Consider the following 23,696-nt stretch of genomic DNA (forward strand, 5'->3'; position numbering starts at 1 on the left):
CATTTAATATTCATATCATTGAACATATCTGCTCCCCTTGTTATGGTGCGGTATCTGGTATTCCCAGGGGCTCATGCAAAACCTAATATTCTTCCTAACACTTGTCTTTTAATGGCAGGCAGTCACTGAATTCTCCCGCTGCCGTACTAATGCCACAATGGGCAAGCTGCAGTCTGTTATGAGTCGGCGTTCATCCCCGGCTATCAGCAAAACCCGGTCACTTACGCCGCTGGCGCTTCGGGTTTCCAAATCTACTATCAGAGGCAGTAGGAAATTTATAGCGCTCCCCAAAAGGATTCGGCATCAAACCGCGTCGTTTTATGCACGATGGAAGTTGCCGTGGAAGTTAGCGGCTCGGAGACTACACCCCCCAGGAAACCTGCTTCCGTACGGTAGTTCACCGGAAGAGCCTCACATTGGCTAGCCCCGCCTTTCTCCATTATTTAGTTCCCGGAGACGGCCAAGACGCTGCTTCTGTTTACAGCTACTACCGGTAATTAGAAGTTCCTTCTTCGATTGCTATGTGCTTGTGGTTCTTACGGTTTTCGACTCGGATTGTTTACTGGACCTTCTATTTGGAATTCCCTCACCTTCTGATCTGCCTTCCCGTGTACCGAAAATCCTGCTTTCCTCCTGGACTCCTCTTCTCCACGTTCTGTTATAGTTCCTGTCAGCCAGTGTACCAGACCTTGCCTGTTTTTGACCTACCTGTCTCAAGAGTCATCATTCCGATTGGTTGCTCTGTATCCTGCCAGAATTTACCTCCTTAAAACCCATTCACCTGGAAATACCATCCCGACTGTCATCGTCCTTAATCTTTTTCCATCAGTGGGAAGACTTTTGGTGTTAAACGGAACATTGGGTTTGTGCATTTTCAGGACGCTCTGCAGCAGTGCACCATCCCGAATCTAGCGCGACCCTCGTGCCGCCCGGGTAATAGAACCCTACTAACCTTACCTTTTTCTTATTTTCTCCCTGTCGTTGTGTTCTAACATTTCAAGTACTAAGTCAATTCCCACTGGTAAGATCCTACCCACCTTTTTGTTTGTGTAATTATTTAAACCAGTTAGATACTAAATCTTGTCCTGCTCTTAGGTGATTCCCGGGTTAATTCCTTCATCTATCCTACGGGGGGAGGAAAACAAGAACCCAGGTACTCCTCAGTTAGTAAGGCTTATAAGGGACAACCGTTACCTTTTGTATTACTTACTTGTTGTTCTTTTCTTTTCAGCCTGGTTCGTGGCGGTACGAATTCTCTCCGCCCTTCTGGGTGATCAGTCCCCTTGTCTGGTTAACTACAGCAAGTGGTCATATCATTTTGAAGGTCTATTTTCCCTCGCAGAGAGGAGGCTTAGGTAGAGGCCCTACTTAAGCTCCTTCAAGCAAAATTCTGGGTTTGGATGCTTCCTGGTTCCTCGCACTCATCCCACCGGTGAGTAACAAAAACAGAAGCCATGGAAGAAGCGGATCCTTTGGCTGCTTTGTTTCGTTTAGTGTCTGAGTTACGATCAGACATGACATTGGCCCATGACGCCATGCATCAAAGGATCGACAGCTTACGGAATATTCAAAATCCCCAGACACTCGGAGTAGACATGGAAGGTGCAACCGCCTCAGGTTCTGGTCTACCTTCAGCTTCAGCCTCAGGGTTTTCTGCGACACCGGTTTTGATGGCCACGCAATTCCCGTTGGCCCCTCCGGAAAGGTTTACTGGAGATCCGAAACAATATCGAACCTTTATAAACCAATGCAAATTGCACTTTCTGTGTCGGCCCGCCGCCTTTCCAAACTCCACAACCAAGGCAGCCTTTATTCTTTCACATCTAGGAGGTACAGCGGCTGCATGGGCCAACCCTTTGCTTGAGTCCAACAGTTATGTTCTTTATGACTGTGACAAACTCATATTGGCCATGAATAGGGTCTTTGACAATCGTTATAAATCCCAAGCCTCGGATCTGGAGCTGCTGGGTCTACGACAAGGCAATTCTTCTCTTTTTTCTTTTCTTACCAGATTCAATCAGCTGGCTGCGGAGACAGACTGGCCCGAAGAAAAGAAATCAGCTGTATTCTATCAGGGGTTATCTGAAGAATTAAAAGATATCCTAGCCACAGTACCGGTTGTCCCAACCTCTTTTGGTGAATTGTTAGACTTAGTCTTACAAATAGATGCTAGAAGGTCTGAAAGAAGAGGAGAACGTAAAACAGCCATCCCTACACCCACTCCGGCAGATTTAGCTCCTCCTTCTGTTTCGAATCCCGAACCCATGCAGATAGGGGCCGTGAGGGGTCCCTTGACTCAGGCACAACGGGAATACAGACGTTCGCATAACTTATGCATGTATTGTGGGTCTTCGGAACACCATCTGAAAGATTGTCCTAAAAGACCCGTTAAAAAGGCGGGAAACGCCAAATCCCGGCGGTAGATAGAGTCCCTACGCCGGGAGTGTCTTCTTTGGGCTCACAGAGTACCTTATCCGCCCCTGTTAGTCTACCTGTGTCCTTTACCACTGCCGATGACGCCACATTTTCCTCTTTGGCTATTATAGACTCAGGAGCTACAGGGAATTATATGGATTTCGACTATGCTACAAAGAACCATGTCTCATTTCTACCAAAGGCTCAACCTGAGAGGGTCCATACTGTGGACGGCACAACCTTGGTATCCGGTTTGGTCACACAAAACACCACTCTTGTTAGCATGAAAACCGAAGATGGTCATGTAGAATCAATCTCGTTTGATCTAATCAAAGCTCCGCAATATCAAGTCATATTGGGAATTCCGTGGTTACAACACCACAATCCTGCTATTGATTGGGTAAAGAAGAGTGTTCGTTTTCCTTCTCCGGAGTGCAATGAGAACTGCTTTCTGGACACATATGTCTGCCCTGATTCTTCTTGCCAGGCTCTTGTGGCTTCCGTGTCTCTCATAGGCGCCATTATTCGGGATCCTAGTACAGGTATTCCCCTTGAATACGAATCCTTTCGGGACGTGTTCGACAAGGGTAGGGCAGATCGATTGCCGCCTCATAGGCCCTACGACTGCCCGATAGACCTAATACCAGGGACCAAAATACCAACCGGAAGGGTCTATTCACTTACTATACCAGAAGACAAGGTATTGAAAGAATATATCGATAAAGCCCTGGCCACAGGCTTTATTCGAACCTCAAAGTCCCCGGCTGCATCACCGTTGTTTTTTGTCCCTAAAAAGGAGGGGGACCTGCGCCCTTGTATAGATTACAGGGCATTGAATGCTATTACAGTTAAAAATCAATATCCTCTTCCGTTGATATCAGTGCTTCTGGATCAACTTGGTTCATCAGTGGTATTTACTAAACTTGACCTCAGGGGGGCCTATAATCTCGTCCGGATTAGAGCCGGGGACGAGTGGAAAACTGCCTTCAAGACACGTTACGGTCTGTTCGAATACTTAGTAATGCCATTTGGACTCTGCAATGCCCCGGCCACCTTTCAGGCTTTCATGAATGACATTTTCCATGATTATCTGGATCAATTTGTTGTAGTTTATCTAGATGATATTCTCATTTACTCATCCTCCATGAAGGAACACCTTATACACGTGCGTCTTGTGTTACAGAGGTTAAGGGAGAACCACCTGTACGTCAAGGCAGAGAAATGTGTATTTAATTCTCCGGAGGTTGAGTTCCTTGGCTATGACTTGACCAATCGTGGCATTCGTATGAGTCAATCTAAAGTCAAAGCGATTCTGGAATGGCCCGTTCCTACATCAGTCAAGGCACTTCAGTCTTTCTTGGGGTTTTCCAACTTCTATCGACGTTTCATCCATTCATTTTCGTCGATCTCTTCTCCTTTAACGGCACTCACCAGCTCCAAAAAACCATTTGCTTGGAATCCTGAGGCACAACAAGCCTTTGAAATCCTGAAGACCGCCTTTTCGACGGCCCCGGTACTGCAACACCCGGACCCTCTCCTCCCTTTCTTTGTAGAGGCGGACGCCTCCGGTTCAGCTATTGGGGCGGTTCTGTCGCAGGAGTGTCCTGATTCGGGAGAAATCCATCCTGTGGCATATTTTTCCAGGAAATTGACCCCGTATGAACGCAATTATCCCATCACAGAGCGTGAGTTGTTAGCTATCAGGGATGCCTTTGCGGAATGGCGTCATCATCTGTTGGGGGCCCGTCACCAGGTTGTTGTTTATTCAGATCACCGCAGTCTCCTTGCATTCAAATCCATGAAATGCCTTACAGCCCGACAAGCTCGTTGGCATCTTTTCTTCTCCCAGTTCAACTTTGTCATCACATATCGACCGGCTCGCCTCAATGCATGTGCCGACGCTCTGTCAAGATTACCTCACAGTTCTTGTATTTCTAAATCTGATCGTCCCTTGTTGTTGCCTGAAAGGGTGGTTTGTGCTTGCACTCCTCAACCTTCGCTCCGTGCCCTTATATCATCTTGGGTGACCTCAAACAAGGAGGAATGCGAATCGTTGAATCTCGACATTGTTCAGGATCTGCCTTATATCCAGGGTCGTCTCTTCATTCCTCCTGGTGAAGCACGACTTCGAGCTTTAACTTGGTCACACGATTCATTGATGGCAGCCCATCCAGGACAGCAAAAGACGTTGGAGTCATTACGCCGTTGGGCCTGGTGGCCTTCGATGTCTAGGGATGTCATCGACTATGCGAAGTCTTGCTCAGTGTGTGCCCAATGCAAGGTTTCTAGATCCAAACCTGTAGGTCTTTTGCATCCCCTTCCAGTACCGCATAAACCTTGGTACATGGTTTCCATGGACTTCATCGTGGACCTACCTCCTCTCGACGGTTATGATACCGTTTGGGTTATTATTGATTACTTCTCCAAGATGGCTTTGTTCATCCCTTGTGCTGGCTTGCCTTCGGCCCCTGTCCTGGCTTCATTGTTTCTCAAACATGTCTTTCGTTTCTTTGGACTTCCCTCTATCATTGTATCGGACCGTGGTCCTCAGTTTACGTCCCGCTTTTGGAGGGCTTTGACTTCTTCACTAAACATCGATGATCGTTTCAGTTCTGCCTACCATCCACAAACCGATGGACAGACTGAGAGGACAAACGCCACACTGGAACAATTCCTCCGATGTTTATGTCTCCAATTCCAGTCTACCTGGCTAAAAACGCTTGCTCCTGCCGAGTTCGCCTACAATAACTCGGTACATTGTGCCTCAGGGGTATCGCCGTTTTTTGCCTTATATGGTTTCCATCCACGTTCATTGCCTTTAGACCCGGCGCTCCCCATTGACAACCCGGCTGCTCAGGCTTGTGTACGGGACCTGGATTCAGTCCGTAGGGAAGTTCGATCCCACCTTCTACTTGCACAGGAGAGGGCTAAAAAGTACGCTGATCGACATCGGCTTACCGCTCCAGAATACAAAGTAGGCTCAAAAGTCTGGCTGTCTACACGTAATCTACGTATTCCGGGCAAACGTATGCTTCTACCAAAGTTTGTGGGTCCTTTCTCCATTACGGAGGTGTTAAATCCAGTGGCAATGCGTCTTTCTTTGCCGCCTTCATGGAAGATACATCCCGTATTTCACGTCAGCCTCATCAAACCATGCCTTCTTACCACGCGTCTTCCAACTCGGCCTTGTGCTGTTCGCGTGGATGGCGAGGATGAATATGAAGTGGCTGATATTTTGGACTTTCAACTCCGTAGGGGTCGACCCTTTTATTTGGTCGACTGGAAGGGATACGGGCCTGAGGACAGGTCTTGGGAGCCCTTGGGCAATATCCACTCGCCTGTTCTTCTGCGCCGCTTCCATGCCCGCAGGGGGTTGCCGCCGCCTTTGGGGGAGGATACTGTTATGAGTCGGCGTTCATCCCCGGCTATCAGCAAAACCCGGTCACTTACGCCGCTGGCGCTTCGGGTTTCCAAATCTACTATCAGAGGCAGTAGGAAATTTATAGCGCTCCCCAAAAGGATTCGGCATCAAACCGCGTCGTTTTATGCACGATGGAAGTTGCCGTGGAAGTTAGCGGCTCGGAGACTACACCCCCCAGGAAACCTGCTTCCGTACGGTAGTTCACCGGAAGAGCCTCACATTGGCTAGCCCCGCCTTTCTCCATTATTTAGTTCCCGGAGACGGCCAAGACGCTGCTTCTGTTTACAGCTACTACCGGTAATTAGAAGTTCCTTCTTCGATTGCTATGTGCTTGTGGTTCTTACGGTTTTCGACTCGGATTGTTTACTGGACCTTCTATTTGGAATTCCCTCACCTTCTGATCTGCCTTCCCGTGTACCGAAAATCCTGCTTTCCTCCTGGACTCCTCTTCTCCACGTTCTGTTATAGTTCCTGTCAGCCAGTGTACCAGACCTTGCCTGTTTTTGACCTACCTGTCTCAAGAGTCATCATTCCGATTGGTTGCTCTGTATCCTGCCAGAATTTACCTCCTTAAAACCCATTCACCTGGAAATACCATCCCGACTGTCATCGTCCTTAATCTTTTTCCATCAGTGGGAAGACTTTTGGTGTTAAACGGAACATTGGGTTTGTGCATTTTCAGGACGCTCTGCAGCAGTGCACCATCCCGAATCTAGCGCGACCCTCGTGCCGCCCGGGTAATAGAACCCTACTAACCTTACCTTTTTCTTATTTTCTCCCTGTCGTTGTGTTCTAACATTTCAAGTACTAAGTCAATTCCCACTGGTAAGATCCTACCCACCTTTTTGTTTGTGTAATTATTTAAACCAGTTAGATACTAAATCTTGTCCTGCTCTTAGGTGATTCCCGGGTTAATTCCTTCATCTATCCTACGGGGGGAGGAAAACAAGAACCCAGGTACTCCTCAGTTAGTAAGGCTTATAAGGGACAACCGTTACCTTTTGTATTACTTACTTGTTGTTCTTTTCTTTTCAGCCTGGTTCGTGGCGGTACGAATTCTCTCCGCCCTTCTGGGTGATCAGTCCCCTTGTCTGGTTAACTACAGCAAGTGGTCATATCATTTTGAAGGTCTATTTTCCCTCGCAGAGAGGAGGCTTAGGTAGAGGCCCTACTTAAGCTCCTTCAAGCAAAATTCTGGGTTTGGATGCTTCCTGGTTCCTCGCACTCATCCCACCGGTGAGTAACACAGTCAATCACATTTGAAACCTTTTCCAAATTATTAAACATACTGCCATTGTGCCTACCCAGTAAAGCATACATATTCAGAATTATTATATCCTTTAGAATCCCTATGGTTTTTAGAAGGAGAGTCTAGGGTCAGCTTCATAGCCAGGACATTGTTCCTGAGCAACCTAAAACCCGTGCCAGCCATAAGGATCAATTATTAATCATAATTACAAGGCCACCTCTTGGTCTGCCTTTGTGATCTTTCACAACTGAAGCATCAAAACTACAAAGTCAGAGGATACAAAAGGTCAACCTCCAAGATTTGTTAATGCAAAAAATGCTGGCTGTCATATATGTTGAGCCATTAGCCAGACAGCTGAAATACTGCATTATCTATTGGTAAAAAAAAGAAATTAAAAAGGGCATTGACAATGTCATTCTATATGACTTGCAAAGGTAAACAAAACAAGATCAAAACATTACTGCTCAGGTCTCACAGTAGGTTCTGGGCACAGTCCCACAGGTAAGTAAAAATCATGTCCCATAATCGTTTATAGGATCCCTACATGCACTCCTATCAAAGTCAACTCCTTCCCATGAATTCAAATTAATATATTTAGCCAATCACACTCAAATAAAAAAAGCTCAAATCATATAATCCATCAATTCATATACTTCAATGAACACATCTGTATTAATCAATTCAAATTCATATCAATAACCAAAATCTTCATATTTTAGAATATATTTCCCAATACCTATGTCACATATACTAATCAATATGTATCAATGTCTTCTGTCAATATCAACGGATCAAAAGCTGTTTATGGAAGACTTATTGGGCCTCATTACATTGTTGCTGGTCCGGAAACAAGGGAACCGGTAAGCTCACTGACACCCTAGTTTTTTCCAGACCCGCAAACTACGTGTTTGCCTGCCAGAGCCACTGTGCCCGACAAGTCTGACCCTATCGGGCGCAGAGGTCACAGTAGGCAAACCCTTCAGGGAAGCAGCAGCCCCGTTAGCAACAGTGCTTCGGTGTCCCCACTCCCATAGAGTCTTGTGGGACTCTATGGGAATGGGGATTAACAAATATACCGGTGCCTGACTTCCCAGCCGCTGGACTCGTGATGAGCCGGTGGCACCAGGAAGTCAGGCGCCGGGAAATATTTACGGGTCTGACAGGAACCCGCTGGTAGCACAGGCATGTTTACCGCTGGACCTGTAATGAGGCGCATTGTCTTTATGTCCATCGCAATTTCTCTACACATTTTGGGTTAGTCGTCCTTCTTCAGGAGATCTTCCAATCTGCTTTCCTAAAATAACCAATAATATATGACTTATTAATGATCTCTTCTTAAGACTGAAATCCTCAGTGTCATAAATACACAGTATTATTAAAGACTAACCTTCATAAAGATGTACCTTGACTTCCTTATCTTCTTTCCCTCGAAATTCCCACACGATTAACAGAAAAGTAATAATGTAAAATATACATGTCACTACATCCATACGTATCCATCACCTAGAACCTCATGTGTGTCCTCTAATGTAGAAACATAAAGTACATTTCTCACCTAATGGTCTTGTTGTCAATTCAATCTTAAGGAGACATCGTTAATAAATCCTCACTTCTGCATCTTCCCGGATGCCTTCAAAATAGTGCATGCTCAGCCACTTCTAAAAAGGTATTCCTTGACCCGCTTGACCCCAAGAATTACAGACCAATCTCCAACACCAGATTTCGCGCAAAACTCATTGACCGGACAGCATACTCCCAGCTCAACTCATTTGTAGAATCCAACTGTCTCCTAGACCCCGTAAAATCACTACACAGCACTGATTATCCTCATTCTCTCTGCAGCCTTTGACACGGTTAACCACTCAATCCTCCTTGACCGCCTCCACTCCCTAGGAATCCATGGCATTGCTCTCAAATGGATTACCTCCTTTCTCAGCAAGAGGAAACAGATAACCGTCCTCTCCCGTTTTGTCTCTACTGCTTGCTCAGTGAACACTGGAGTACCCCAAGACACATGCCTATCTGCTCTCCTGTTCAACCTCTATTTGACTACTATACCAGGAATCTTCCGCACGCACAACATCTCCTGTTACAACTATGCTGATGATACCCAAATTATCCTAAGAATTCCCAAGCCAGGCACCAACCCCCATCCCAACCTTGAAGCTTGTCTCTGCGATATTTACCAATGGATGACAATAAACCACCTCTTTTTTAACCCTGATAAAACTGAAATCATGGTGTGTGGCAATACTGCCCTTCTGCCACATCTGCTCCCATGCCTCCCCACCTCGCCCTCCCGATATAGTGAAAAACCTATGCAGCACTATGGACTCAGGCCTAACCCTCTTCTGTCAGATCAACAACATATCAAAATTATGTCACTACCACCGCAAACTTCTCAGATGCATTTTTCCCTACCTCTCCTACCCGAACAGACTTGCCGCCATTATGTCTATTGTGATCTTGAGACTGGACTATGCCAACTCCCTATACCTAGGAGCCCCAGCATACCAATTTAACACACTCCAAAGAGCCCAAAACGCTGCCGCAAAAATGCTCCTTGCACTGGGTCATAGAGACCACATCTCACCAGCTCTCCAACCCTCCAAAGGCTCCCGGTCAGACGAAGGGCCACCTTCAAGACCCTATGCATCACTCACCAAGCAGTGCACAAGACCGCCCATTGTACCTACAAGAAAAGATAAAACCCTACCTCCCATCTCGCACCCTAAGATCAAGCACTGCCCTCCTTCTAGTGATTCCAACCTCTTACTCTGTCAGGATTGGAGGATCCGCCTTCTCAACCTTGGCCCCAACTCTGTGGAACTTGCTCCCCCCACATATTGGACACACCCAAGACTATATGATGTTCCGCAAAGCTCTAAAAACGTGTTCCTTTCCGTAATGCCAAGCAGGACCATCTGAGGCGATTGAGCCCTTGCAACCCGATGATTAATGCTCAATCAGATCCGGAGCAATGACGCCACTGAATACGCTTATTAAGTCACTATTAAGCAAATACGCTTAAAATCTGGAATAGCGAACTCCTTAGATCATAACTCCACCCAAACACTCACCTCCCATATCACGATGCTTACTCCGTACTCTACACCAACACACAATTAGAGTGCAGCTACACCCCTCGATCAGTTTCAGCCTAGCTGCTCACGGATGAACATTACCCCATGAACACCTCATCATTCTGATAAAATGCAGCTACATCCCATGACAAACCAGCCTAGCTGAACACATAAGCATCCTATAAAGGCCTAACGCAGCCAGAACCCAGTCTTGGTGTCCACCCTCCAGACTGCACACATTCAACTGATATCAATACCACCACACCTAATGCTAGAATGCAGCTACCATCAGGCAATCGCATCAGCTGCACACATAACTGGTGCACCCAAGCACCCTATGACACCTTACTCTCTCAACTGAGGTGGACTCAGGTCCCCAAGGGCGTTCAACCTACCAGCGCTTTGAGGTCATACCAGTGATATATAGAGCGCTATATAAATGCCAAATAACATAACATGCACTGTCGCTACATCATGAGTCATTTTAAGATCGGAATAAGCAACTTAATGTGCTGTTTTAAAATCTTGCAGGCATCCATTTTATATTATGTCTGTATGCTTGTTTGATTCAATGCCCTTATGGTAATAATATAACATCAGCCCCCTTCAGCCTGCTTGCAGGCTCTCTTTCGTTAGAGGGGGCTCAGGCTTTCTTACTTTTGTCAATGCAGTGAATTCTAAAGACCCACTGTAGTGTCATTAGTTTCAGAAGATTGGCGTGTCTTTAGAATTCCATTGTAAAGATAAGCCACCGGTCTTATGAAAGTTATAACACAGCGTCGGCAAGGGACTCGTGTGGTGTAGTAGTTTAGTGTTATCCCCCACAGCCACCATCCGCCCTTACTCCACCCCACCCATTTCGTTCAATTGTCATGTCCCCCACAAAATTTTCAGAAAACTTACTCCACTGGTGATAATGACTTAAAACAATGCTGCTGTCAGGGAGTTGCGAGAAGTGAAAGAAAGAGTTAATGAGCTTGAAATAAATAATTCAGAGCACCCTGGGCCCTGATGATTTTCACATATAAAGGTGGCACCCGGTTTTTGGGAATGTGTTGAGAGATTAGTTGGATGTCACTACTGAGTTTCCAACATAGGCATCTACTCCAAATGGGGCAGCAGCTGGAGCCTGAAGCTTGTTGGGGCAGTGACCTAGGCATAGACACACGCCTCTGTGGACAAACATACATGCATGGGACTAATGAGAAACATGCCTGATAGGGGGACAATTTGGAACCAGGAACTGAAAGAGATTCTTCTGAATTATGGTCATGAGTGTATGTGTAATGAGTCCTGCAAAATTATATTGGAGAAGTGAACACTTGAAGCAGGTAAGGACATCCTTCAGGTTCTTCCGGGGTCTGCAGCGTACAGGCGCGTGCAGGCCCTGGGCATGCTCCTGGTTACATCACAGAGAGGTGAAAAATCAGAGAGACAGTCTGCCTCAAAGACAGCAAGGGACCACTGGTTTGCCCCAGGTCTTCCTCTCCTCCAGTAATGAGCTTCCCGGCACGCGGCACCTCCAAAAATCGAAAGGCGCTGAACGTGATGCGGAGTTCCCATTGCCCGCTGTGAGTGGGACTCATGTTCCGCAGCACCATGTTTTGGCTGACGCATCACCAGCTCTTTACGGTGAAAATAAATAGACTAACAAGCATTAAAACATTAAAACTAGCTAATCAATAAACATATCTGGGCCCTGTTTATGACATTATGGAAACTTATAAAATATGCCTGGGGGCCATGAATATATATTGGAAGTTTGAATCGGTGCTAAGTGGGACATTGTGGGATCTTGAAAAATCTTCTCTGTGTTATTAGTGAGGCACTAAATATGCAAACAATAAAATTGCATAGTGTGCCATAAATCGTGCATTATTTGTGCTAAAAACAATTTCAAAGTGAGGCAAATGTAACATTAAGGGCCTGGCAAATGTAAATTGTTCTTGGTGGGAGCATATGTAAATGCCATGTGATCTAAGTGGAGGAGAATGGGAAACTGCAATGCGCGCCGTTAGAACAATATTAGTTATGGGCAATGTCAATGGATGAATCCTGGGTGTTCCTTATTCCTTTAATAATCAATTACTTTATTTAACTCTCCAAAATTGATGCCGATTGCAATGATGGCAGGAAGCACCTTGGAAGCACACCTTGCTTGCTCAACCAATGGCAGTGGCTAACTGCAATGGATTTTAATGGTATACTGTATTTTATTTGCGTCTGTACCTGCTTCTAGTAGAAGCAAGTGTCCTTACTAAAAGTTCATTTTATTTCAGAATTCACTTTGTTTAAACGATTGTTTGTCAAAATCACCTGAGAACACTAACACAGACTGTACATGAAGCAGTAACAATGAAGTAGAAGTATTACCTACCCACCATATCCATCAACCTGCACATTTGTCTCTCTGTCCGTCCATCCATATATCCATCCATTTATCCGTCCATCCAACCAAGCATCCTTGTGTCCGCCCAACCATCGATCCATTTATCCATCTATCCAACCATCCTTGTGTCCATCCATCCATCCATCCATCCATCCATCCATCCATCCATCCATCCATCCATCCATCCATCCATCCATCCATCCATCCATCCATCCATCCATCCATCCATCCATCCATCCATCCATCCATCCATCCATCCTTGTGTCCATCCATCTTTGTGTCCATCCATCCATCTATCCATCCATCCGAGCATCCATCCATACATACATACATCTTTCCATCCAACCATCCTTGGGTACACACATCCATCCATCCAACCATCCATCCATCCACCCTTCTGCACATCCATCTTTCCATCGCTCCATCTCTCCATCCATCCATCTGCGTATCCATCTGTCCAGCTATCCATCCATCTCCACATCAACTCATCTATCATCAATACATGACAAGCTGTGAGTACAAAATCTGCTTTGTATCCATGTTACCAAAATCGAGACGTATATCATGTAAAATGGGCAGCCATTTTGAGCATGCAATACAAATCAATGCAGAAAAAAGAGAGGTCACAATTACCTTAACGACGTTGGATATATTTCGGTGTTTACAAAGTACACAATTTCAAATGCCATGGTGATCCCCAAGCGTCCTAACGTGGCAATTAATATCTTTAGCCATAGTACATCTGCAAGGAAGCACATCGGACCAGTCAGGAAACTGTGCATTAGACATTTTTCATGCACAGTGCACGCTGCATTATTTAGCCCATGTTGATTCTGGCCAACGTCAAAACTATTGGTCTATTAAGAGCATTTCAAGTCACTTAGAGCATTTCTAGTAGAAACTGAACATGTTGACATTTAAAAGATCATTAACATGCAAAGATATTGTCAGTAAAATTAGATTTTTATAACCATATGGCCGCCATTTTAACAAAATCAAATACTATTTGTTTGGGACCTGATTGAGTTCCCCTTTCTTTCCATTTGCAAAGTATGGGTACGAGGCACGGGTCCTATAGCTCAGTGGCAACTCGACTTGGAAGCAAGACATCGCAGAGCAACACGGGTTCGAACCATGGCCCTGTGCTTAGAAACCTCTTCTGTATTAAGCGCGTTATAAATAATCAATCAATCAAAAATTACCGAGCGGGAAGCCTCCACAACCATCACAATGGGGGTCTTTCCTAGTCAGGCGGTAGGGGATACCGGGCACCGGTAAGGAGACCGGTGCCGGTAATCCCCTACCGCCCGATTCCGAAGTCCCCTAACGGGACCCGTAAGGTACGTTTGGTCGGACCAAACGTACCTTACAGGTCCCGTTAGGGGACCAGGCCGTTAACTACGGGCCTGCCATTAGCAGGGCCGTAAATAGCGCCTTCCCCATTCCCATTGAACCCTATGGGGGCGCAATGGGGACTTACCGGTCCTGCCAGAGTCGGACTACACCGGTAAGTCCCCAATGAACTACACCGGTGCCGGACCCGTTATTGGTGGCAGTCATGGCGCAAATAGCACCATGACTGCCACCAATCTCGGAATGAGGCCCATTGTCTGGGGCCACATGATCTGCTGCGGATGCAACTGGTTATTGGATAGGTTGGTCAAACCAGCCAGTCTGTAGGTGTCATTAAGGTATCAGTTACTTGCGTTCACCCGCGACAGGATTTCTGGCAAATGAGTAATTTGATAGGCTGAAATAGTCTTGATTAAATTCCCAAGGCAAGAGAATTTGCAGTGTTAGTTTCAACATATCACCCAGATACAAATATACCAATGTGATGTTTACTCTTTTACAATGTATCGATTGGGAGTCTGCAAACTCCTATGTAGTGCAAGCACTCGTTTTACGTTTTGCTGTGTCAGGGATGCATGTGACCGGCCTTCTTATTGGTTGTCACTGTTGGTTCTGCAAAACAACGAGAATTTAAAATGATCGAACTCTACTTGTTCAGGTTCCAAAGAACGTGAAGGAGCCTTCCCTATTCACTCTCCGAATCCTTTACTTTTTACACCCACTGTTGCAAGCTGCCCTCTTCCTGGGCACTATATATACGTGAATGTGGCAACATATTTTGATTAGCCCTGATTCGAGTGGGTATGTTTACTTGGAAACGTGATTATTTCGACGGCCAAAAATGCTGACTTTTATTTTAAACCCCTTTACATCACATATATATGCGGGGGGAAGACCCTCGCAAACCCCCCCATATTAATATTATATTCTATACTCCCCCACATATATATGTGGTGTAAGGGGGGGTCCCAAATAAAAAGTCGGCTTTTTCGGCCGTTGTAATTGACCGGGCGACATGTTGGTACGATTCCCTTGTAAACAGCCTCCAGTTCTCTATGAAAGCTGTTCCAGCTGTGCCTAAATGACACAGGCAAAGAATGCCTTAACCACTTGCCATATCTAAAGAGGCAACGCCGTAGGCAAGTTACTGGAATATTGATATCAGTATGATAGTTGCAATAGCCTCTAAAGGTAGTTACAATAATATTGGGCACCCCAAATACAAGGGGGGCGATTCTCAACATAATTTTGGGCAGAAGTGACGAGAAGCACTGGAGCATCTATAACAAGAATGAGAAACAGGTCCTGTCGGGGGAAGGAGGGAGCAGGATCCCTGACGCCGCATCAGGTGCAGGAGTGTCTGAGGGCGGACCCCTTCCAGCCTCTCCTTACCGACAGCAGCAAAATCAGTGCCAGTGCCGCAACAGGATACTGGAAAGGGTAGGCCATGCAAGTCGGCCCATCGAGACCAGCAGTAGGAAATTGACATTGCGGCCCAGACGTGGCCGCAGAAGAAACTGATATTGCGCAACGGCAGGCTAAGGGTGGGGCGGTAGGAGACGCCGGGTGAGGCGTGTCTCCACACAGAGGAGCTGGGGGGCACTCAAAGGAAAGAACGCGGCTCAGGCAGATGCTATCTGTCGGAGCCCATGGTTGAAGATCAACCCACTTACCCACCAGCGATGTTTATTAATAGACAAAAAGGCCTTTGGAAAGGCCTTACCTTGCTCAGGGTAAAAACACAGCAGGACCAGGTAGAGAAGGGGGCGGGGCTTACACGCCATTTTGAGACTCCCCAAGCCCTTTCCCTGACACACCCCTCAAAGTAAGGTAAGTAATTGGTTGTGTAAAATGGTCAATCATGGGAAGGAGTGGGATATTTAAAGGTAAGCTTCGGGATAGTTACTTGTGGGTTGTAGTTTGGTGAGGACAAGAGGTGGAGGAGGATGTCCAAGAGACCAGAGGAGAGCAAGTAAAGAGTGTGGAGGTTATTGGGAAAAGAGGTCTCTGGCATTGTTGTGGGTGGGTGTGAGGAGTGAGTGTAGTAGATGTAGAGTGGAAGTAGGAGGAAGGTAGTAGTTGTAAGTGGGGTGGTAGTAGTGGGAGTAGTGGAAGTGTGGTAAGAAGGAGAAGCGGTAGTACTAAGTGGTAGCAGCAGTTGATAGAAAGGAAGTAGTAGCGAAGAGGAGTAGTGGTAGTAGTGAGAGGCAGTCGTGGAGTAGGATTAGTGTAAGAATGGAGAGGTGATAGTATTGGTGTGAGAAGTAGTAGTGACAAGGGGTGGAGCAGAAGGAAGGAGGAAGGAGAGGTAACATTGAAGGGAGTAGTAAAGTCGAAGTCGGAGGTAGTGGTAGCAGCAAATGGAGCAATAAAAAAAGGAGGAAGGGAAAGTAGGAAAATAAGGTAAGATCAAAGGCTGGCGGTAAGGAGGCATAGTTTAAGATCAGAGAGATAGAGTGGTGTGTAGGAGAACATCTTGGGACCACAGTGAAGGAGAGGGCCAGGTAGATCGTGCGTCCGTGCGGAGCAAGGGACATCAGTGCAGAAAAAGACACCATCCCTAACCCCCTAGAACACTAAGCAGGGCTAGGAGAGGAAAGAGTTGCAAAACGTGCAGGGATTGGAAAACAAAGAAACACAGTTATAATGGTCACAGCTTCGCAACATATCTGCCCTCCCTATTATTTCCCACCTTCTCATTGGTCAGATCTCGGTGAGATGCGCCGGCTCAAAGTGCTTTAAAAAGTTGTATAATCCAATTAGTACAGAGTTTCTTTGTCAGGAATGCCTCATACAGACCAACCAATAGGAACACAGTCTGGACCTAAATGAGGTCATGGTTTGAGGGTGGGAATTTCTTGGGGAGGCAAGGGTCGACCTGTCAATGAGTGAGCATGATGTACAAATAAATAAAGAATATTTCTTCCAAAAGAAAATGAGTAATTTGTTCTCTCCGGTTCCCGCAGAGCTAATCCGTTTGCCCAGGTACGTAGATTTGTGACATGTAGCCAATGATCTTTTTAAGTTTTGAATGATTGGAATACTTATCAAAATATGCAAAATGTGTGGTATGCAGCCTTACATTTTTTGCCCCCAAATGGGCGTACGAGTAAGTGTCCAGTTTTATGCTGTATGCTCTCTCTGGTTGTTCCGGAAATAAACCTGTGTTCTATCTGTAGTTTGTGTGCTCTGTTTATGAGCATTTTTGTCTCCTAATTTTGGGTCGTTTTGGGACAACACCACCTTTACATATGGAGGCGCCAGCGAGATTCTCCAGTTGCCTCTGAGGGGCTAGGCTACCACGCTGCACGCCCAGCGGAAGCGATTTTGGCCTATAGAGACCAGTTTCCCATGCACACATTATGAAGAGGAGTGCAGGTGCTCCTTTTATGGAAAAGGCCTGCCTGATCCCTTAGGGTGAGAAGCTGATACAGGAAGTGCAGGCAGTTTAGAGGTGTTTCAGCATCTAGGGTGCGCAGAGGATCCAGAACGACGTGAGTATAATGCTGCATAAAGAAGCAATATTGTGTATATGTTTTGTAGAATATTTTGGTATTTTAAGTTATTAAGGAGAAAAGGTATCTCTCTATTAGAAAAAGGGAAAGGCAGCATTGCATAGCAGCAGTATTACATGTGTTAAAGGGTATAGAAGTGACCCTCCTCCACTGTGGGAGATCGTGATGTCATAATAGAGTAGAAATGTGCATTGCTGTGGAATAACTCCTCTTATAAGGGGAAGGATGGTGCTTTGTAGGAGTAGAAGAAGTGTTATTTGGTCCCAGTAAGGAGGACAGTACATTGATTATTTGTGTTCATAGTTTGTATAAAGAGGATGGTGTTTTTGGTTTGTCCCGTGGGGGACGGGAGGGAGCAATTGTAGTAAGAAAGTGTCTTTTGTAGTTGGTAAAATATAGTGTTGAGTGATTTATGTTGTGAGAAGGGATGTTTTATGTTTTGTTGGTGTGGGTTGTTGTGAAGCAAGTACATTTTGTTGTGCAAAATGTGTGAATGAAAGGAATGCTAGGCTGTGTTTAATTTTAAATTGTTCGCAAAACAGAGAACCGGTTATTAATTGAAAACTGTTTAAATTGAGGTGACAATTGAATACTTGTAAATTGGGGTGTTCTTTGAATTTGTGCAAAATTGGGCTTTGGGGAGGGGGTAGAGATTTGAATATAAAATATTGTTGTAACGATATGAATATACATTAAGGGCACCATGGTGACCCCACTGGAGCATATGTGTGACACACTTCCGAAGGATAAGGCAAGAATATTAAAATATCATGCCTATTGGGTCCGTGAGACGACAGCTCGCATGTTTGCACCCTGGCCAAGAGAAGGCATGCATGACAGGACAATGCTTGTAAACATGTACACAAACTTAGTGGCAAAACACAAAGGAAAGAAATTACAAAAAATACAGACGGCATCATTATTAGTTTGCTGGTCCGGAATTAACATGCCAATAATTTTGTTTACCGGCACGTTTCTGGACCCACAAACTACAGGTTGAATGGGGATTTACCTACCCTACACCTGTAATCTGCTGGTATTACCGGCAGATCAGGTACTGGTAGCGGTATTACTGTTTGATGGTAGCAGTATTACCATGTGCCGGTATCCTGTTGGTATTACCCCAGGATACCAGCACTTTTTTAATGAGGCCCAGAGTGTTTTAGACCTCTGGAAAATGTTTGAAGAAGCAGTATCCCCATGATGACAAGAAGGGAAAGGGTAAAGAGAATGCCAATGCCCCTATAGTGGGGCAATTATTTACTAGAGAGCATGTTCAGGCTCTGCCCCCCTGCCTTCCTCAGAAGAATCTAAATTATAAGATCAGAAAGGACATATTTGAAACTGTACTTTGAATTCTCCTGGAAATGCAGCTGACAGAAAGAATAGTTATTTTGCGCTACACAAGTAGGGAACAGATAGGGCATTTGCTTGCACAATTAGGAAGGTGTGTACACAAGATAGGGACTCACTACACAAGTAGGGCAGAACATTCTATGTAGATAAGGTTGCTGCGTACACATAGGGAGGAAAATGATGTGACAGGCATGCACCGGGAAATCGGTAGATAGCAAAGCAAATGTGTCTGCAGAGGAAAAAACGTGACAAGCAGTTGCCATTTTAAATTGCACCAGCACATGAGAATTAAGCTCTGTAGCTTTAAGAGAGACCCCAGCTAACACACTATTTGATACAAATACATTTAATTCAGGAAAATGCTGCAGTGGCTGGATGGTAGCTGCCGCAAAGGAATGTTGAGGCCCAGGACACCGTAGGGAAGGTTTACATAATGGAACAAGATACCATTCTGAGCGTTCAACTATTAAGGTTAATCAAGTTACGACAACATGGCAGACTATTTGAAGTCCATGGGACGAACTGAACATCCCAGGAAATGTCCTGAGTGGCGGACAGATTAATGTCTCAGCGATCGGCTAGGAATGACAGGGAAATGCGGATGCAGCTAAAAAGACAAATAATTACTGTGACACAATATTCACATGGTGAAAGCAGCATGACTCATAATAACAGTTATTCAAAAATGTGTCAAAAACAGAATGGCACGGTTACTGTTGCAAGAATAGGGAAGGCCGGAATTAATGGAAGTTGGGCAAGCACAATTCCTTGAAACTCAGAGACATCATGGCAGAGATAACATGGGCTGTTTTATTTAAATAAGAACAAAGGCGATATGCCTGTCCTCTCCTACCATCTGCATAAACATGTCATCATGCCACCAATTCACAGAGAGTGTGACCACAAGTTAACCGATAAGCATATGCGCTTTTCATCGCAGAAGCAATTTAGAGCTTACCAATAATATTCAAACATGATGAGGTCGTACATTTTTATGGGATGTTTTATGGGTGGGACCTTAGATAGAGAGTTACCCAATCAGTAGGGTGGGACATATAGATACTATATGTAGCTTAGCAATTAGGACCAGGGAGCAATAGAGATAGGTTTTCATAGCTCAGTGATTATAATAATATCAGAGTGACTAATCTGCATTATATAAACTGCGTTTGCTGTTCAAAACGAGGAGGAAGTAGAGCGAGCTCTGTTGTTGATCTTTTGTTCTCACCAGCTGCATTCTTCCGATAAAAACTGGGTTACCTTGCATTTGGCATACCACAATCAACTCTGTGTTGTCTCTTTATTGGCAAAAAACATGTAGAGGGCTGTATTGTTTTGAAACTCTGATTTTCACCCCTAACTGGGAAGCAGCTAGAGTGAGAGAGGAAAAAAGGCCAGAAGCACAGCCTTCTGCTCTGCCGTTACAGTGACCTGCTACCCTTTAGTGACGAGAGAACGCCATTGGCGTCCCTCGCTTCACTTACATTGGCACGACCCCTTACAGGACATATTCCTTGAAGCTTGCAGTGGGCTACACTAACCCTCGACAAATACTCACGGTAGAAGGAAAAAGGGACAGACCAAGAAGTTGGTTACAATGCTCAGTAGGCCACAGACAAGTGCCCTCAGCAACACAGAATTATCTGATATAGGGAAGAACGCACAAAGGCAAATAGAGCATGTTCTCAGAGAGGCAGAGGAGGAGCTTATTGCAGGAGAAAGAGGAACAGCGGGTGCACAATACCAACTGATTAGTGGACAGCCAGGCAGATATTGTTTGCCAATTGATGAACCAGCACTAACGCTCCTAGAGACAGTGGAGGAGGAAAAGTGAGCAGATGAGGACTCAGTATGTTGTGAGGAAAAGACAGATGATATGATATGTATGATAGGTTATTTATAACACGCTTAATACCCAGAGGTTTCTAAGCACGGACCCAGGGATCGAACCTGTGTTGCTCCAAGGGAACAGTCTTGTTTCCAAGGCGAGCACGTTGCTGCTGAGCTATCCTCCCGAGATGATGAGGATGAAGGTGATGGGCGATCTCCTGTGCATTTGAGTGTGATGCCATATAGGAGGAGGCTTAGAAAATTACCTGGCAGAATAGCAGTGGCAACAAGCAAAGAAAGTAAAATGGCGGAGTCCCAAAAGCAGGGGAAGCAGTTTCTGTTGTTACAAAAAGGCAGAGGAGGAGCTCAGTATGTCCCCTGGCCAGATATGGATAAGGAGAATGTAATGCATAGCTTGTCATCACTCATTACTGCAGCTGGAAAGTGGATTTAGGTTCTGGAGAAAAGAACTGCAGGGACGATTTAACCTGTAGGAGACATGAAGAACTTGTTTGCCTCCTTATTGGGGGAACAGGCGGAAGCCTTTTGACAGAAGGCAGGATATGCAGTGGTAAAACTAAGCAGTAATGTTCATGATGGAGCACCATTCTATAACTGATATGTCTGACATGCAACCTATTTTAGCTTGTTCCATGAGGCCCGATAAGGACCCTGCACAATACATTGAACAAATACAGGAAATGTGGCGCTTACAAACAGGACAGCCGTGGGATAGGAATATCCCCCGTCTTTCATCACATCTTGTCTGGGGTCACCCCACAGATATGCAGAAAGAGCTGGGAAAGGTGGTGTCAATACAGACAAGGCATGGGCACAGATACAGGCACACATATTACATCATTGCCGACTAAAACAAGACAAGGGAAAGAATAAGATAGATGATGCTCAGAAGGCAGAGGCTGAGTTAGTTCAGAAGAAGCTGGCTAGATATAGCTTGGAGGGTACAGTGATAGCAAGTGTGACTTATGGCCAACACATTAACAACAGCTCAAACGTTTGGGCAGCCCCACCATTACCCCTGACAGTGTTTTTTCCGCAGGCACCTCAGACAGGGTTTGCTCCACAGATAGCGCAAATATGATTTATCTCACATATCCTGCAGGGAGGGTTCAGCAGGGAGAACATGTTTAGCAGGGTAGAGGAGGTTTCCAAAGGGGAAGGGGGTTTGGATTCGGATATGGGGGAATGACACCAAGATTTGGGTGACAGTTCTGGGCTTATGGGAAGATAGGACACTTTACTAAATAATGCAGAATCAGGAATCAAGGAGCATATGGCCCTGCAGGTATCCCAGTTTATCAGGCACAGCCCCAGCAAATATGTTACCCTGCACAACCACAGATACCACAACAAGTACAACCACAACTACAACTGTAGATAGATGTCACGCCGCCTCCGAGCAATCATCCCGCTCCCACCCATACACCATTCCCCAATCACCAGCATGGCCACACACATTCACCAGGACAGCACACCAGTGACAGGCATACTGTGCAGGACACCTTTAATAGGAAACAGTCATGCCAAAGTGCCCATGTGGTCCGGCCTCTCCCGATGTTACACAGACGATCTCCTTGGCAGCTATGGCCTCGCTGGCGGATGCCATGGCAATTTCAAAGCCATGCTCACGTGACGCAGGTCCACTCGCGTGAGGCTCCTGTGCGGGCACGGACGCGCTCACGTAGATGTGTTCCCATGGCGACCGGATAAATGAACGCCCCACCAAGCGTTCAATGCTTCTCAGCTGTAGTGACTTGTGGCGAGTGGCGTTTGCTTTCCTTCCTGTTGTCAGATTCCCAGATTTCTGGACCTTTGCTTACAGACTTTGGATTAGCTTGTGATTACCCCCTGGCTACGGCGCTTTGATCTACTCGCACTAACGGATTGTTTTAACCTCAGAATTTGCTTCATGGACTTCTTGTGCCTACTCCTTTGGAACTTTGGACTTATTCAGACATTTACTTTTTGGGCTACAGCACTCACAAAACCAAGACCAAGGGTGACACCCTGACAGTGTATCCAGGGACCTACTCCACCTGGTTCCCACCTCAGCACTGCAACACTACTATAAGGGGGAACAGGCTAGCACCAAACAGAGGGAACAATAACAACTATCCCCTCAGGTATATGGCTTTGCATGGAACATGCAGTGTCCGTCATATTGGAAACATTGATAACTACCCTTACCACATGGCATGGATCAGGGTAGGAGGTCATATGATATGATATGATATAATATGATACAGCATTTATAACGCGCCTATACACAAGAGTTTCATACTGTTGAATGCTTAATTTTCTTTAGTGCAGTGTCACCTGGTTAAACCAGCAACATTTATTGCAGATGCATTGAAGGAAGGCGTCTATGTGCACAATTGTTCTACATATCAGGAAGAAATGGAGAACCTCCGTCACATTAAGGAGGACCCCTTAGAAGAGGGGGTGATACTTTTCATTGATGGATCATCTATAATCGATCAAACTTCAGGATGTAGGCAGACAGGGCAGCATTGGTGCACTTTGGTGAGGGTGAGTTTGAAGTAGTTTCCAAGATAAGGTTGGTGCCTCATTGATCTGTCCAGGCTGCAGAACTAGTGACTTTAAGAACAGTTGTAGCAATGTTGAAAGGTTGTTGTGCCACTATTTATTTGGATTCTGCATACATCACAACGATAGTGCATTCTGGACTAGCAAGAAGAGGCTTTCAGAGGTCTGACAGATCACAACGACAGTGCATTCTGGATTAGGAAGGAGAGGCTTTCAGAAGTCTGATGGATCACCGGTCCAACATGCAGACTTACTTTCCAGATTGCTTGACGTATTGCCTCTTCTTTCTGCATTATCAGTTGTAAAGTGTGCCGCCCATACCAACGGTACAGATTTAGTTTCCCGGGGTAATGACGTAGCAGCTACAACAGCCAAAGAAGCAGCATATTTATCATATATTACTGAACAGGTTTCCCCATTCACCAATATTGCATACCAACAGGTGCAACTGACTGACCCATACAATGCCCTGCCTGTGGCCCAGATAATACAACCCAGATAATACAACTGCAATGGC

At 45.6% G+C, this 23,696-nt stretch overlaps 1 protein-coding gene across 1 annotated transcript in view; it reads right to left on the reverse strand.

Annotated features, from left to right (window-relative positions):
- Positions 1-23,696, reverse strand: part of SLC22A3 (solute carrier family 22 member 3) — a 913,774-nt gene that overhangs the window by 43,703 nt on the left and 846,375 nt on the right. The window contains exon 8 of the mRNA XM_069607751.1: positions 13,191-13,299. Coding sequence (XP_069463852.1) covers positions 13,191-13,299 — 109 coding nt within the window. The remainder of the gene's footprint in view (positions 1-13,190; positions 13,300-23,696) is intronic.

Source organism: Ambystoma mexicanum, chromosome 4q, assembly GCF_040938575.1.
Source record: "Ambystoma mexicanum isolate Mex_15411 chromosome 4q, UKY_AmexF1_1, whole genome shotgun sequence".
NCBI lineage: Eukaryota > Metazoa > Chordata > Amphibia > Caudata > Ambystomatidae > Ambystoma > Ambystoma mexicanum.